Source organism: Gossypium raimondii, chromosome 11 (genome assembly GCF_025698545.1).
Source record: "Gossypium raimondii isolate GPD5lz chromosome 11, ASM2569854v1, whole genome shotgun sequence".
In the NCBI taxonomy this organism is placed as follows: Eukaryota; Viridiplantae; Streptophyta; class Magnoliopsida; order Malvales; family Malvaceae; genus Gossypium; species Gossypium raimondii.
Window position 1 is genome coordinate 48,148,374 of NC_068575.1, and position 16,242 is coordinate 48,164,615.

Below are 16,242 nucleotides of genomic sequence, written 5' to 3' on the forward strand. Positions count from 1 at the left end.
AGCATATGTGTACGTCCATGCTCAATAGAAGGAAGGTAATTTGGACCTTAGGGATACAGATTTCAATAGTTTTAATAATTGTATAGTTAAGAAATTAGATTAAATTTTTTATAACTAATAAAATTTCTGTGCCTTAAATGCTAATTAATTTAAAAAAAGACGTTTCACGAATAAAATTAAATTTTAAATACGAGTTTGATATTAAATTGATATAACGAAAATTGTGGTACAAATATTATAGTTTTTAGAAGGTTGAATTGTGTAAATTTTAAATTCAAACAGGCTGACGCTACCAAATATGTCGATACTTGGTGATCAATCCAAAACCTCTGACCCCCAAAAGAAGATCCAAAACCCAAATAATTTTCCCACACCATTTCTCTAAATTCTGCTATCGAAACATCATGAGTTTTCTCGCGGGAAGGCTAGCAGGAAAAGAAGGCGCCTTCTTTTTCCAGGAATCCAAACAAGCCGTCAACCGTTTGGTCGAGAAAACCCCCAAAAACCTCCCATCAAACCCACCGTCGCTTGGGCAACAAACTCAAGCTGACGTCCTTCCTGAGGTCCTCAAGCATTCTTTGCCTTCTAAGATCTTCAGGCAACCCTCCGATGCTTCGTCTCTATCGAGGTCCTCCAAGTGGGCCCTCCATCCTCATCCAACCAATGCCTCCAGTTCTTCCCCTGATGCCTTGAACCCTCTCAGGGCTTATGTTTCGCTACCCCAGGTTACTTTTGGCCCCAAAAGGTCAGCTTTTCCCCATTCGTCTCCATCGAATTTTGGGTATTCTTTTTCCTTTCTTGTTTATTGGGTTTTCTATTGTATGTCGGTGGAGAATTTGCAGGTGGGAGTTGCCAACAACGGAACATTCAACCATGGCATCGACGGCTAATGAATTGCGGAAGGACAAATATACGCCTCTCAATCCGGAGAAGTTGAAAGCTGCTGCTGAAGGACTGAAGCGAAGTTTGTTCATTTCAATTTCTCTTTTAATGCTTTTTGTTTAGCTTCATTTCATATCTAATATATATGAACTCCGGCAATTTAGTCTTGATTAGTTCTAATGTCGGGAACATTTTAATTATGAATTTTAATTTCCCTTTTGTATCAACAGAACTTCGGTAAGGCGTATAATACTTGGTTTTTGTGTTATAGTTGGAATGGCTTTTATAGTTGCAACTACAATGGTATTCGGTGGAGCCGCCTTGATGTTTGGGATTGCAGCCTCCAAGTTGGAGTTGCACAGTGTGAGCATTACTTATTACACCCTTATTGATAACTTTCTCAGCTCTCTGTTTTTTTGGCTTAAAAGTGCGATGAAATACATCGTCAATTTCTGTTTATATGGCTCAAAACCATTGGATATCTATGGTTGTAGAGTGTTTTATCACCATTTTTCCAGTTTCTTTTTTATTGCCGTTCTTGTCATATTTATAGAGATTTGTCATTCTCCACCTGATGGTTTTTTAGGAACTTGGTCTTATCAATGTTAACAAATTCTGCAATAGGGTTGGGTTACTCTTTAATCGTTATTGAAATCTGCATGCTAATTGGCACGTCTTCAACACTAATGCATTTTCCCTCATCAGTGTGATGCCATTATGTGTTAGTCTGATGACATGCTTGTCAAAGTAACATTTCAGCATAAATAAGTTGCTTCCAAACCAAATCAGGGGCTAATTTAACACAATGATGGAACTGTAATTCAATGTTATTTCATGCTTTTGAGTATCCATATTCTCCATGACATGTTCCATTTGAGTATGCTAGTCTTTTCCCATGTGTATTTAGTTAGGAAATGCTCCGATACAGAGAAATGTTTTTTTTTCCTTTTTTCTTTTTATTTTTGTTATCTTCTGCTTTTGGCAGAGTGATGATGTCAGAACAAAAGGAAAAGACCTGGTTCAGCCTAAATTTGAAATGATTAGAGAACAGCTTGTTCCTCTAAGAACTTGGGTATGTTGATAAAAAATTCAACACTATTTTGCTTCCTGTATTTTACAAGTCTCAACTATGATTGCACTAAACTCGGACCTTCTAATTTTTCAGGCCGAAAACACATCGAAGAAATGGCACCTGGAAAGGGAGGACGCTATTAAAGATAAACCCATCATAAAGGAGCTTTCTAAAACTTTAGGAGCAAAAACCAGCAATTGACTTTGTAAGTGAACGATAATTTGGCATCTACAGGTGCATCGAATAAAATAAAAAGCCCGGAAACATTTTCCTCTATTGATGTGCAAATCGCATCCTAAATGATTTTTTGTTTCATTTGCTGAAGCTCATGAAATATCGGTGTTGCTACATGAAAAAATGATGGTTGTTTGGTGGCTTTTCATTATAAACATGCAAAAACACGAGCTTTACCTTGGGGGGCATTGAAACCCATTTCTAGTGGAACTTGGGAGTGAATACATCATATGGTTTAATCATATGATGTTTTAAGATGAATTAGTTGAGCTGGAAAGCTGATAGTTCCAAGAGCACAAAGTTGAGACTCCATTAATCCACATGCCTCCATCCCTGTCAAACGCACTATTCAAAGTATGTAATCTAAACCTAGATCCATGCCGCTCCTTTTAACTTGGAGGGATAAGCATCTACTCGTGGACCTTGCAATAGTTAAAACGAAAAGCACCAGTGAATGAAAGTGCTTTTCCTTTCTACACTGGATAAGTATATTTATATTTTTTTCGCTATTATACATGTTATATAATACATTTGTGTCAAAATATATATATCCTTGCATCATTACAAAGAATAGTACAGTATATTGTAAATACAACGAACTGTCCATAAAAACTAAGTCCCTTATGATATGATACACATGTTCCTAGGCCACGGATAAGGAAGAAGGTATAGAAGATAAAGAAAAGAATGATTCAGAATTAAAGTAAAAGCAACGACCTTAATATCCACAGATGATTCAGTAAGTAGAGACTCGATGTTAAAAATTGCAGGATTCCCATGGTGCACCATTCAGGTTACACCATGGATCATTTCACTATGGTGGATATGATCTGATTCCTTAACAGTTGCTTTCAATGTATCTCTCAACTGCCCACCATTGGGGTTGGGCTGGTGGCAGTAGCAGTGGCAATGGCAATGGAAGAGACAAATCTAGAAACCAGTACAGCCTCATTACTTGCTGCGGTAGTAGATGAAACCACATCTTCCAAATGCTTCCAGGTTAGTTCCCGCCTTTCCTGCATCTCTTTTTCCTTCAATTCATCTTCTTGGAATCTGGATAAACACTCGTCAAAAAGCATATGATCAACATCCGTGAACATCTTCCTGACATTTAGTGTAAAGCTCTGGACTGCCTGGTTCCAATGACCACTGGTGTTTCTCTCCAGTGCAGGGAAGATTATAGGGAGTATTACTGAGCGGTTCTGGATGATCAGATTTCTTATGTGATCATTGTTCCACAAAAACAAGGCCCGTTCCGCTACCTGCCATAAACAAAAAGAACATTTTCCAAATCATACTCTTACAACAGAGAAAAGTTGAGAGTACAAAGCTCTACTTGTCTCAAACTAGATACCAGGCAACTAATGACTAAAATCATGTAATTTCCACAGTGAATAACTGTTCTCCTTTTGTTTTCCCTTTGAAGCCAACATAAAATGGACCACTTAAAACAACAGGTGTGGCCATTACCGAAAAAGTGTAGGGTTAACCTGTCCTGTAGTCATCAAATTGAATCATCTCCTTTTCTAGGTATTGCAAGAATGAAACTAGGGTTATGAACTCAAATCCACCAGCATAGCAACATTATTCTCAACTACGAATGCCCTATTCTTGACAGCTCAAAAGTGCTTTTGATTGCTGTGAAATGAGAGGCCACTTGAATGTATTTTTATTTCATTTAGGGCTATTAGAACAGGATCAACCTTTTGGAACGATGAACATGCAACTCACTACCAGGATTAAATTGCCATCTCCTTCCCCAGCAAAATCATTACAATTCTCTTGACTATAAACATAATCAACTACTGGTAGAAAAGATATATTTGAATTCTTTTCTCAAGGATAAATAGTAACGTTGAAGCTCAGCAGATAAGCATTTTTCATGAACATGATACTTGTAGACCACACGACAATGCTGTCTTCAAGGATCAAGTACATCTCACTCCCAAGAAATTAAGCATGCTAGCCAAAATAATATAGATAACTTATGCCTCAAATGTAAAACTATGATAATGTCCACACCATACAACAACACACTCCCCAACATGCTTCAAACCATAAATTCCATCAAAATAATATTTCCCCAAGAAGATGTTGCCGGGTGGGTGCAAGCATTGAGCAGAAATAAAGGGGAACAAAAGAGCAGTTGCTTACAAACTATTCAAGGAAAATCATCAGTTAACTAGCCTAGTGAGGTATGAGTGGCTTCCCAGTCACTGCCAGATTCAATAAATCCTTCCCTTAACCAAGAAAATAAGATCAGCTTAGATCAATCTAAAAAACAATACATCCTTATATCACCAAAATATCCTAAGTTCTACTATTTATGCCGAATATTTCTTGTAGCTTGTTCTACAATTCTAACTCTTTTCCCCGACCAAATTCTTAAAATAGTACAGGGGCTTAGGGTTTAACAAACATATATACTAAAGATGAACATTGACCAATAGGAATTATTCAGGATGGAAAGGCGTGGAAAATCTCTAACAGCAACAATGGGGAATAAAAAAACAGTAAGAGACTCCAATCACTGTAAAAGAATGTGTAGCGATGAAGTATGTGATACAGGCATACAGTAGTCAACAAAAGAAGGCAAGAAGCTTACAGAAAAAGTCGATAGAAGGAGTAACAATGATAATCTAGACAGTACCTGAAAATGAGAGCTATTGAGGCAGCGGCCAATCTGACGGAAAAGAGGAACCACACAGCGTTGGAATTCTGCTGCCTGAGTAGCTTCTAGAACTTCTTCCAACTCTCCCACGAACATTACCTCCTTTGAACTATTAATGACAGGCCAATACTTTAGTAGGCCTCGGATGACAGTATCAGCCAGCTTGTAGTCTTTCTCAACAAACTGAGTAATGCAATAAGAAAGCTGCTGATGGTATGTGGATGCACACTTGGGCTTGTGAAGAGGAATCAGGGCGCGTACCAAGAAGAGCTTGTGCTCTTCCTTCAAAGGCAAGGCAAACCCATTTATTATACTTCCCAAGATTTCAAGCAACTCAGCTATACCATTGTGCTTCTCTGTCTCAAAAATAAACCTGTAGAAGATATTGTTGATGGCTTTCCTAATAAATGGTCGATGCACCATGAACTTCCCATAAATTTGATGTAGAATTGTCTTCAGATAATCCCTCTCTCTATGGTCATCTGAATCAAACAAATCCAACAATTTCAACACAAATGAATGATCCATGTATCTCTTAGCAAGCTTGGCATCAGTCTCTGGTGAGACCACAAATCTAAGTAAAAGTTCATACACAATCTGAAGATGAGGCCAAGCAGGATCCATGGCCGGTTCCTCATCTTCCAAATCATAGATTTCTAGAAGCTTGTTATCGTGATTCGGAGATGGAAATGTTCTAAAGAGATTAGCAGAAACCATTCTAGTCATCTCTTGCACCGCCAACTCATTGAACTTGGATGTAACTGAGGAAATATAATCAACAAGCTCCAACAGAGTCTGCTTCTTTATGTCCTTCTCCCTAAGGTTCTTAGTTGGATCACTAAAATCAAAAACCACACAACACATATTCAACTTCTTAAGTAAAAGAATCTGCTTTTCCGTGCTGGGAACATCCCGGAAACCAGGCAAAGCCTCATAAATCCCTGAAACCAACATAAGACCTGCTTGGCTTGCAAGAGGGTCAGTTTTCTTCCCTTGATTTGAGTTGGCCGAACTGGATGAATGAGAGTTAACAGTCCCACCGTTCAAATGTGAACCTGAATTTGAGGATTTAAAAGCGGAACCAGGTTTAGAGCTGTTTAAAGAATTGGGTCCAAGAGAAGAGTCGAAAAAGGAATTACCATTGAGTGCATCACCGTTGGGTTCATGTTGGGATGATTTCGATGGTTTTCGCGGTAGCTTTCCGAATATCTGCTTCATCATATCTACAGAAAGAAAAACCCTAACTAGCCCTGGCCCTAATCCACAGTTACGAAAGATTCCAACTTGAAAGACCGCATAGTATACAAATTTCTTTTACACATAATTTTGGATTCAAGCACTGAGAACTGAAGAATTGCATTTAAAGAAAACAAAAACAAGATTCAGAATAGAATGCGTTTCTCTTCATAAATTAAAATAAAGGTGAAAGCTTACTGAAAGGAAGGAATGGGTTAAAGGCCCTAAAAACAGTCCCTGATAAAATAAACGCAGTTCTATTGGGAGAATAAAATAAGTAAACAATATCTAGTGATACCAAATAAATAAAATAAAATCCTTCGTCTCTGTGAAAGAAAAAGAGAAGAGGAAATGGAGGGTTTTGGTCCTTTTGGCCACGCCATTCAGTTCACACAAATTTTAATTTTTTATTCAAATTTCAGACTCAAAAGCTTTTTTATTTTTTAAAAATATGTGTTTGAGAAAAATCCTTTCATTTTGGGGTTTCCAGATCATCCATTGGACCACAATATGATACTAGTATATATGTACAAAATATATTTATAAAATTGTCTTACTGGGATAAAATGATACTGCTTCAAATTTCTTAATTAGCTTCAAAATTAATCTCCAAAACAGTATAGGCATAGGAAAACTTAATTCCCAACTTCAAAAAAAGAAGAAGAGGAATTCCTACGTTCATGACAACTCACTCATATGATAGAACTTGGTTCCTTTCACTATTTAATAATATAACTTATCAAAAGAAAACCTTCAAATTTCTAAAAAGAAGAAGATGAATTCAAATTATTCAAAGGGCAAGGAAAAAGAGGAAGTTTGGTCTGACTTACATCGCTTGGCCGAGACGACATTGGGAACACTAGAATGGGGGAAGAAGAAATGACGTAGCTCTAAGTCACCAGATGAAACTAGTAGGGCAAATAAGCCTGACAATACAAAGCAACACAACAAGGGTAGTGGTAGTAGTAGTAGTTCGGCCCTTCAACCTTGCTTGCCCGAAAGGTTGAAAGAGATGACCAAAGGCTTGGGAGAAGCGATGATCAATTGGTCATACAAAAATCATTGTAAAAAATCGATTTGACGGAGCACCCTGGTCGTCTCTCCATACCCGTGAATCAAGTCCGAGCGGAGTTTCTTACGGACGAAGAGGAGGAGGTGCTGAAAGAAGGCGGGAAGGAGGGTATAGAAGCATTAGTGATTTGACCAGATTTGGATGCGAGTAATATGGCTTTAAAGAGATGGGAGATGCGGAAGCAGAAGGGAAAGGGGAAAAATTCCCCACTCTACGTCTTGATCCGTGGGTGGCAATCACTAGTACAAAAGTGTGGCTTGCAAGTTGATGTGATTCAAGTATGGTGGTTTCGGTTCAATTCCAAACTATGATTTGCTTTAGTAATTCTTCTATAACAACATCTATAATTATAAATTACATCCTTTATTAAATTAATTCTCTATAACAACGTATCATCTAAATTTTGTAAATAAAATTATAGCTATTCAAGATTAATTCTCTATAATAGGATATGGTCTAAATTAGTTCTCTTCAATGAATGAAATTAAATATATCAATTCGATAAACTATTAAATTCCTTAATTAAATATTCTACTATGAATTTAGTAATTAGTGATAAATTAATTAATTTAATTTGATAACTCATTGATTAATTGAACTGTTATATTTATTATAAACTTTATAATTCATCATGTGGAAGAAAAGATGCAGAAAATCAATAATAATACACTTGACTTTTAGCTTTCTTTTTTAACATAATTCTCTCTCTCTCTCTTTTATTATGGAATCCTTATAACAACATAGTGTTATAGATGTATAACAATCACCTTTCTATAACAAGTAAAATCTCAACAAACAAACAAATCAAACTATGTTGAGTTATTTCTAGAAATCAAATTTTATGAAAGTCAGACGCCCAAGGCAACCGCGTTCAACCATCTATTGTTTTTTTTTTAGCTTTCATTTCGATGGCTCCATGGATGGAGAAGGAAGAGCTACCCATTTATCTTTGTAAACAGATTGTTGTATGTTTCTATGCTGCCCTTTTGGATAGCATAGAATGAAAAACTGTTATTGGGAGTGCTTTCAAAGGTTTCAAGAAAGATCATTTTGTTGGTTCATGGGATTCTTTTTAGGATCATCATTTTTTTTAATTCCAGTTTCACCGATTCAAATTTTCCATTTATATGTGAACATGAAAACTAGCAATTAATTTATTTGTGTCACAACTTAATTATATATTCATGAATATCAAAATTTTAGTGTAGTTAACCTTCACTAATTTTTCATATTTACCAAAAACAAAAAAGAAAATATACTTCATCTAATTACAACTTTATTATAACACAATTGGAAATTAAGATTAAAAATGAAATTGTGCCCCCAGCTCCAGCATTAGAGTGTAGTTGATGTCATTTGCATAAGGACCAACGAATTGAATGGGTCCTGCATCAACATATAAAATTAACATCAAATAATGTTAGTGTTGACCTGCTAACAAACAAAATTTAAGTGAAATGTTTCTTTCCTTTAAAAACAAAATGAATAGGTCAGACTTTATATTTATTAATTGCAAAGTCCTTGAAGAATTTCAATTTTTTCACTAATTTTTAATATTTTTTTCATTCAAATAAACATTACTCTTATAATTTTTTTTTGGAAGAATTACAAGAAGAGGGCAAAACCCTAATAGCAATGTATCTAGCCCGACTCGAACCTAACCCACACTTGGGCCGGTGAACATCTTGATCATCAAGCCTCACACGGGGTTCCAAATAAACTTTTATTTGTTGTAGGTGAATTGATAATTAGGTATAAAATGAAGGCTAAAGACTAGTTTAAGGGTAATTAAATGTTAATATTAAGAGAAGAAAAAAGGGACTACAAGGTTTGAATCTATGTCACTTGATTGTTAATCGAAAGCTGGTGAGTGTAATTAAATGTTAGATGCTTATTTTGGTGAAATAAAATATATAAATTTATATGAGATACAAGTGACAAGTTTTATAATTATTTTGACTTAATAGGTTGTTGGTCCATTGATTAGTGTTCATTCTATAATTTATATGATAAATTCGAATAGCAAGAATTATCTATTTGTGATGGGATGGGATGTGTGCATGGCAATAATTATAAAATGTAAAAAGGAAAGGAAAAAAAAAAAAACAGACTATGATATGTTTATTCATTGCTAGAAATTACCTGAGCTTAAATACCGATTCTTAAGCGCCCAATCATCTCGCAAGGATGCAAATTTCAACATTGGTGCACCTGAAGTTTCAATATTCAAATAAAATCAACCTTAAATTATATTTATGTTAAAACCTATCTAATAGAAGCTTATAATGATCATAACTAAAACATTATTATGCCCAAAAAAATTAAGTTGTCAAATCCATTGTTACCCGGCGGCAAAGGAAATTTAACACTGATAAACTGAAATGATATGCATATTTCAATTGTTTACCTTCAAGGTCCACCAATGCCTTCTTAATCACAGGCTTGAACTTCCCTGGCAGAGTGAGAAAAAAGAAAATCTCATTGATGCTTTTGCATGATGAGAAATATAAGTACATATATATTAGCTAAGTTTGCACTTATTACAAGCAAAATCAAGTGCCCTTTGGAATATCAGTTGTCCTTTTTAGTTATGTGAACAAATTATTACAGTGATATACCATGTCGGCGTTCAACATCCATTAATGATGTTAATGCTGTTCCTCCGACAGTCCATTCATCTACTGGTGCAGTCAAATTACCCACCTGAACATAAGATGCTAATGTCTTTAATGTCACTTGAAAACAGGATGTTGGATCTCATCCTTCTCCAAGAAAATATTATTTATGGTATGTAAAGAAATAAAAAGGCAAGAATCACACGAACCGATGAAATCAGTCCGGTTTTCCCAGAATGAAGGAGGATTCCAGTAGCATAACCCAATGCATTACAGTAGTTTGCATCGAAGTTCGTTGGAAATCCGCATCTACCCTCGTAGCTACGAAGTGAAAGTCAAATATCATGTTTACAATACACCGTGAACAGAAAGGCTCGTCATTTATGGAGAAGTTCATCAAGTGCTTGATCATGATTATCCAGATAGAAAAGTATGTCATCAGTTACCCGAAAAAATGGGGTTTTCCTTGAAATTGTCCCTTATATGCACCTTTTTGCTTCCTTTGATCCAATTCAGCTTCCACCATTTGAATGAGCATTTTTTCTGTTTCTATCTTGGCAACCTAAACATATGTCATCCTTAACTGTCGCCCGTTAATCGGACTCTTATACATGCTGCAGAAAAATATTAAAAGAACAACAAAAAATAAAACTACCTGCACATTCCCATGGGGATCTCTTTCAAGTAGCAGCTGCTCCTGAATTGATTGAGGCAAAAACTCGAAAAGGTCATGAGAGTGGCTTCTAAGTTTCCTTTTCCACATCCCAGCTTCATCAACAACATCATGGGCTAAAATTTCATTGAGCTCTGCAATAAGTTGTTTTACCTGCAAGTAAACTCATCTCACCATTTCAAGTCCATAGTTCAAGATATTTCGGATTGACTCAAAGGTGACGATCATTCACCTCACTGCTAGTGGAAACGGTGGGGAAAATAGCAATAATGAAACATAAGGAACAACTACTGGTTTCAAAAGTTTTTACCTCCGGAATGAAATCAATAAGGCCTTCTGGTAAAATTATTACACCATAATTAAATCCTAGTTCCATGCGTTTGCAGATTATATCTGCAATATAATTTGTAACATTCTTCATTGTCAACTTCTTGGCAGCAACCTGCGTCAATGGTTAAAACGTTTGTCAAAACTATGAATAGGGAGCAAGCATTCTAGAAAGAAATGATTGGAATTGAGAGACGTGTCATGAAAATCTATGGAAACCACCTATAGTAAAATTATAGTAGCAGTTTCTATAATGTTAATACTAGTATGATGCAGAAAAGTGTTCTATGTAACTGCATAGAGACTATTCTTAGTTTTGAAACTGAAACAATGGAGAACATCAGATTAAGATACCTCTTCTCCTATAATAGCAATGTTCGGGTGAGTCTGCAAAGCACACTCCAATGTAATGTGAGAAGCTGCACGTCCCATTAGCCTTATGACTGACAAAACAGATAATTAGGAACCTTGCAACCAATCACTGACAATGTTAGGAATTCATAATGAAAACATGACCATAATCGGTCTAGAGAGACACCTGAAAACCTGATAAAAATGGAAAGATAGCAGATGAAAGGCTAGCATAAAAATGAAAATGAAGATTTTTTTTTTATCATGCTGATCATTTCTCATCCAATTCGATATGTTTCTTATCAAAAGCACTTACAGTGGTAGTATTTTCCAGTTGAACGGGCATCTACCATGACGTTTCCAATCATTTCAGAATATATCTGCATATTCCGAGTAAGTGTCGATCATACAAATGAAAATAAGACCAGCATTATCCGCATAGAGATCAGGATATTTCCCTATGATGACTTGCTTTAGCTACGACTTAGGTGGGTTCCCTAAGATTCCACCAAGTAAAATATCAAATACCTTGCATGCAGTGTCGAATCCAAAGCTTATAGGCACATCTTTGCATTTCAAATCACCATCAATGGTCTTTGGGCATCCAATAACTTGTGTCTTCATATTTTTACTCCTGCATCATTTTAATGAAATGAACCATACAGCATCAAACAGGAACAAGATGCCATTATATAATTGAGCAAATGGCTGTGGAATTGGCCTATTTTTTTTGCACAGATATTGTTGTACCTAAAGTACTCAGCAAGAAGGCAAGCATTTGTATTCGAGTCATCCCCACCAATGATAACAAGCCCATCCAAATCAAGCTTCTTCACTGTTTCTTCAGCTTGCTTAAGCTGAAAGGAATTGGCAATGCTAATCAGTTACATAAGATCGAAAACCTGAGGGGATAGCCTAACTGAATTTCGCTATACTAGACTTAATAACAAAATCTACACAATTATCTGCTAGCATTAATTCGTATAAATTACGGTTTAAAGAATTTAACTTTGCAGCAGATCCTTTAATGTATAAAACTCGATTAAATGTAGAACCAACCAAAGTTATGTGGAAACTAACCTGTTCTGGAGTTTCAATCTTGTCTCTACTACTGCAAATCATATGGAACCCACCCTATAAATTTATCCAACTCGAGTCAAATACAGGCTATCATAAGAGTAGAGGCAATAAACATATACCATATAAAACAAGCACATATTCATGTGTTAATGTGCTGAATTAAAGCTTGATGGACCTTACCAGTACATTCTGACCATCTGAAGTGCATATATATATATATTAATGAAAAATATGTTATACAACCCAGAAGTTCTCACCTGGTTTCTGTAAGGATAGATTAAGTCTGCAGTGAGTTTAACATATTTGCAGCTCATGATGCCTGCAGGACCGCCCTTAAAGCCATAAAGAGTGCTTCCTCTTGCCCGTTCTTGCAAGTAATCTCAAGGCAAAAAATTCACAACGATCAGAGACTGAAATCATTAAAATTGACCTGGTAGTAACATTAGAGCAAAGCAGTTACCGAAAATCCCGGTTATGACATTGTGTCCACCAGGAGCTTGTCCTCCAGAAAAAACGACTCCAACCTTCAAACTCTGACCCTTCACTTCTGACTGCCCTGGAACCAACGAAACCGATGGTTGCCCATAAAGATTCGGAAACAAGTTGGCTATCTCATCTGCAAATCCATCCATGCATGCAACTACTTCGTTAAGAAAATGGAAACCCAGAGAATAACATGTAAGCCACATTTATGTTAAAACAGTCCTCTTAAGGGAACTAAAAACTGATCATAATTTGTAGAAAAGACAATGTAATAAAGCATATAATCGAGCTATCAAGGAAAAAACAAAAAAGCCTAAAGAGAACATATATGTATATGAAGCTGATTAGTTGACTACTTGGGTTTCCGGCAGCCGTAGTAGGGTGGCCATCGACGACTTGGAAGGGGTTTTTAAGGATAGAAGGGAGGGGAGGGGTGTGGTTCAATCGGTTAGTTTGGAAGTCACCGTAGTCGGAGGGGAGGAGGAAGCGGCTGGGGCCTTCCTCGTTTCGGGAGACAGGCAAGCCGTTGCTGGCGGCGATAGCGGGTGACATGGATCAACGTCTAACTGAAAAGTCCTGGAATAATGTATAAAGCTAGAAAAGGGTGAAGAGAAATGGAGTTGTGGATATGATGCTTATATGTACGTATATGAGAGGGACGGAGAGTTTGTGGAAGAAAAGGGCAAAATGAACATTTGCTACGTCCTTCAACTTAGGAATAGCTGACATTGTTAGTTGGGATTTGAGTAAGTCCATATAATCAAACTCTAAAAGGAATTTAAAAAAAAAAAAATCTTGTCAAAGACTCAGTTCTCTGCTCTATCTGAAGAACTCCAATTTGAATGGAATCGGTTTTAAAAACTACATCGCGATGGAAATATTTTTAGTGATCGACGGTTAAATAATCAACTTTTAAAAATTACATAACAGCTTAAGACTCTAATATTAATACATCGTGTTAATTTAATATATAATTTTAAAATAAAAAAATTTCAAAAATCCAAAATCATAATTTTCACTTTTTCTTATTCTTTTCTCTTGATACTTTGATTTTTCACTGTTGGATTGAAACACTAAAGCCTAGAATGATTCAATCTTTACCGATTCACTATTTATCGATTTCATAAGATTCATGCTTGAATTGTTCAACATTAGTTCAACTAAGCTGCTTTTGTTACTGGCATCGTTATTGTTACCATATCTGATGAACACAAAGAGCCTCACCACTCATTCAATCAACCTACTGAATTTCTAAAATTAAGATTAAATTAAGACAATATAAATATTGAGGCTTAAAATTCTCATTATACCAATTTTAAAAGTTGACACCTCATATTATCGTTAGATTAACGTCCAATAACTAACTAAAAATCGAATTGTTGGGTAACCGTTTTATAACTTTTTATATTTGGATGACAAAAAAACTTATTAATAATTGAATAACTACTAATGTAATTTACCCAAAAGAAAAACAAACTTAGGCACATTAATTGGTTGGAAAAAATTATATAATAAATATATTTTATAGAAAATGGTATAAAAATAAGTAAGAATCTAGTTGAAAGGGTAAGGTACATATCTTCAAAATACAGTGTTTTAAATTTAAATCTTATTATTTTTTATTTTTGTTTAAAAATTATAACACTCTCAAAATAATATAATTTATTTTATAAAATAAGAATCTAGTTGAAATGGTAAAGTACAAATCATCAAAATACGGTGTTTTAAATTTAAATCTTATTATTTTTATATTTTTGCTTAAAAATATAACACTCTCAAAATAATATAATTTATTTTATAAAATAATAATATTTTAATCATTACATTATTAAATTAATATTCAATTAACTCACAACATTAATTCAATCAACAACTTTATATATTGCTATATATAATATAGGTTCAAATGTCTGAGTGGAAGTTGAAACTTATTATTATGAATGTGTTGGGAACTTTGTTGGCTGGAGTGATAAATGAAGCAAAATAATATTTAAATGAATATTCATACTTTAATTATTAAAATATTTATTATTAGATATATATAAATTGTAATTTTTTTAACTTGGTCTAGACGTTATGGTTAGATTGAAAAGGTTACATTAGCCGTCAAAATGATTAAGTTAACTTGCGATACTTATAAAGACCTTAAATCAACTCATTTTAGAGAAAATCGCGGTTGTTCTTTAAATTAGTTTAAAAACATTAATTTATTAGGTCATCTTTACTTAATATTCATTTTATTGTTGACAGTGTTGTTTTAGAAAAACGGTTTATTTGTTGCTCTGCTTTGTAAAAACTCCATGTTAACTAATGCAACAGAAGAACCATTATTCATGTCATTTTGGAAACATAGTTGCCTTATCGATTTGTTTTTCAAAAACGGTTTCTTTGCAATGTAGCATAAATTGGAGAATAATGTCAAATTTTATTTAAGTCAGATATCATGCTTTAAGTAATTCATGAATGCAAAAATCCCCAAATGAAAAGTTACTAAGCCACAAATTAGAAATAATTAAAAATTACAAACCAAAACCAATAGAGACTTATTAAGAATAGTTTATCTAAAATAGTCCAATGTCGATGTTTGAGGTGTTGCTCCGAATGTCGAGTTTGGACCTATTATCAAGGGTTACCTGAGAAGTACAACACTAGGGAAGTGAGCTTACGAAAGCTCAATGTGAGTCGAATAGTTGTTTTAGATAGACATAATATTAAATACAATGAGACGTAGAAATATCAATTCAATGACCAGAATAAACATAGAAATTAACAGATCGGTGTATGAGCATGGTATGATGCAAATGTTGCAATGCAAAGGTTCCTACCCAACCATCCGCTACAGACCACGTGTTCCCCAGAACCCATCTACTGAACTCCAAACTATGCGAGTTGAAACTCGATGTGGATAAACCAGCAGTACAGTAATGCAGATAACTTCCAATATATGCAAACAAGCTGCCAGTATTGTGGACAAGCCACCAGTAACGATAATACAGATAAACTACTAGTGGTGTGGACAAGTCACGATTAATGCGATAAAAATCGCCCAATCTCCTCGGTACTCTCGGTGCAATGCACTAACAAAAATATTGTGGACTTTAAAACTCCACAGAACTCCTCCGTCATCCTCAAATAACCCACCCCATGCATATGCAGTATGTCATACTGTAACACCACTAACTCGAGTCCGTCGCCGAAACAGAGTTACGGAGCATTACCAGAATTTATAGATCAAATAACAGACATTTCATATCGTCTAGCACTCATATTAGAAACTAATCCAAATCCATCATATTGTCCCTTATGTGAGCCCTCGAGGCCCAAAATACATGTTAGAAATAGGTTGGGACTAAACCGGGTACTCAAAGAATTTTTCAGAAAACATTAAAAATTTTCAAAGGTGTAGGGGACACACGCCCGTGTCTCAGGCCGTGTGGACATTAGAAATAGGGACACACGGCCGTGTCCTAGCCCGTGTCCAAATTTATGAGTTCTCTAACTTGGGTAACACGGCCAAGCCACACGCCCGTGTGCTAAGCCGTGTGA

General features: G+C 35.3%; 3 protein-coding genes across 5 annotated transcripts; 1 reads left to right on the top strand and 2 right to left on the bottom strand.

Annotated features, from left to right (window-relative positions):
• Positions 1–262: 262 nt before the first annotated feature.
• Positions 263–2,759, top strand: LOC105803462 (uncharacterized). 2 transcript variants are annotated; one of them, XM_052623367.1, is made up of 6 exons: positions 266–745; positions 843–964; positions 1,154–1,245; positions 1,868–1,954; positions 2,048–2,159; positions 2,280–2,759. In XM_052623367.1, the coding sequence occupies exons 1-5, from the start codon at positions 405–407 to the stop codon at positions 2,153–2,155; spliced, it is 750 nt and encodes a 249-aa protein (XP_052479327.1). In that variant the 5' UTR covers positions 266–404; the 3' UTR covers positions 2,156–2,159; positions 2,280–2,759. The 2 variants fall into 2 exon arrangements, 1 of the variants encoding a protein (XP_052479327.1); XR_008190770.1 differs by lacking the exon at positions 2,280–2,759 and having other exon boundaries at positions 263–745; positions 1,154–1,954; positions 2,048–2,129.
• On the bottom strand, positions 2,653–7,316 carry LOC105803461 (serine/threonine protein phosphatase 2A 59 kDa regulatory subunit B' gamma isoform). 2 transcript variants are annotated; one of them, XM_012635671.2, is made up of 3 exons: positions 5,999–7,307; positions 4,839–5,914; positions 2,653–3,450 (listed from the first exon to the last, which is right to left on the bottom strand). In XM_012635671.2, exons 1-3 carry the CDS (start codon positions 6,078–6,080, stop codon positions 3,052–3,054), a joined length of 1,557 nt encoding a protein of 518 aa, XP_012491125.1. In that variant the 5' UTR covers positions 6,081–7,307; the 3' UTR covers positions 2,653–3,051. The 2 variants fall into 2 exon arrangements, with proteins under 2 accessions (XP_012491125.1, XP_012491124.1); XM_012635670.2 differs by having other exon boundaries at positions 4,839–7,316.
• A 1,154-nt stretch (positions 7,317–8,470) lies between these two features.
• On the bottom strand, positions 8,471–13,248 carry LOC105803460 (pyrophosphate--fructose 6-phosphate 1-phosphotransferase subunit beta). Its single transcript, XM_012635669.2, has 16 exons — positions 13,053–13,248; positions 12,674–12,829; positions 12,471–12,592; positions 12,214–12,267; positions 11,884–11,990; positions 11,662–11,767; positions 11,450–11,513; positions 11,137–11,225; positions 10,766–10,897; positions 10,438–10,608; positions 10,229–10,344; positions 9,992–10,103; positions 9,786–9,870; positions 9,575–9,619; positions 9,310–9,378; positions 8,471–8,553 (listed from the first exon to the last, which is right to left on the bottom strand). The coding sequence occupies exons 1-16, from the start codon at positions 13,246–13,248 to the stop codon at positions 8,471–8,473; spliced, it is 1,707 nt and encodes a 568-aa protein (XP_012491123.1).
• Between the last annotated feature and the right edge of the window lie 2,994 nt (positions 13,249–16,242).

What these genes read in the sequence shown, in the direction of transcription:
- LOC105803460 (XM_012635669.2), bottom strand. Translation starts at nt 13,248, where the DNA reads ATGTCACCCGCTATCGCCGCCAGCAACGGCTTGCCTGTCTCCCGAAAC. An exon ending in AACTGGAAAATACTACCACT is followed by an intron (nt 11,226 to 11,449) that starts GTAAGTGCTTTT and finishes CTGTTTTGTCAG; the next exon opens with TCATAAGGCTAATGGGACGT. An exon ending in ATCCCCATGGGAATGTGCAG is followed by an intron (nt 10,345 to 10,437) that starts GTAGTTTTATTT and finishes ACATATGTTTAG; the next exon opens with GTTGCCAAGATAGAAACAGA.
- LOC105803462 (XM_052623367.1), top strand. Translation starts at nt 405, where the DNA reads ATGAGTTTTCTCGCGGGAAGGCTAGCAGGAAAAGAAGGCGCCTTCTTT. An exon ending in CCAAGTTGGAGTTGCACAGT is followed by an intron (nt 1,246 to 1,867) that starts GTGAGCATTACT and finishes TGCTTTTGGCAG; the next exon opens with AGTGATGATGTCAGAACAAA. An exon ending in TTGTTCCTCTAAGAACTTGG is followed by an intron (nt 1,955 to 2,047) that starts GTATGTTGATAA and finishes CTAATTTTTCAG; the next exon opens with GCCGAAAACACATCGAAGAA.
- LOC105803461 (XM_012635670.2), bottom strand. Translation starts at nt 6,080, where the DNA reads ATGATGAAGCAGATATTCGGAAAGCTACCGCGAAAACCATCGAAATCA. An exon ending in TCAATAGCTCTCATTTTCAG is followed by an intron (nt 3,451 to 4,838) that starts GTACTGTCTAGA and finishes TGTTTATGGCAG; the next exon opens with GTAGCGGAACGGGCCTTGTT.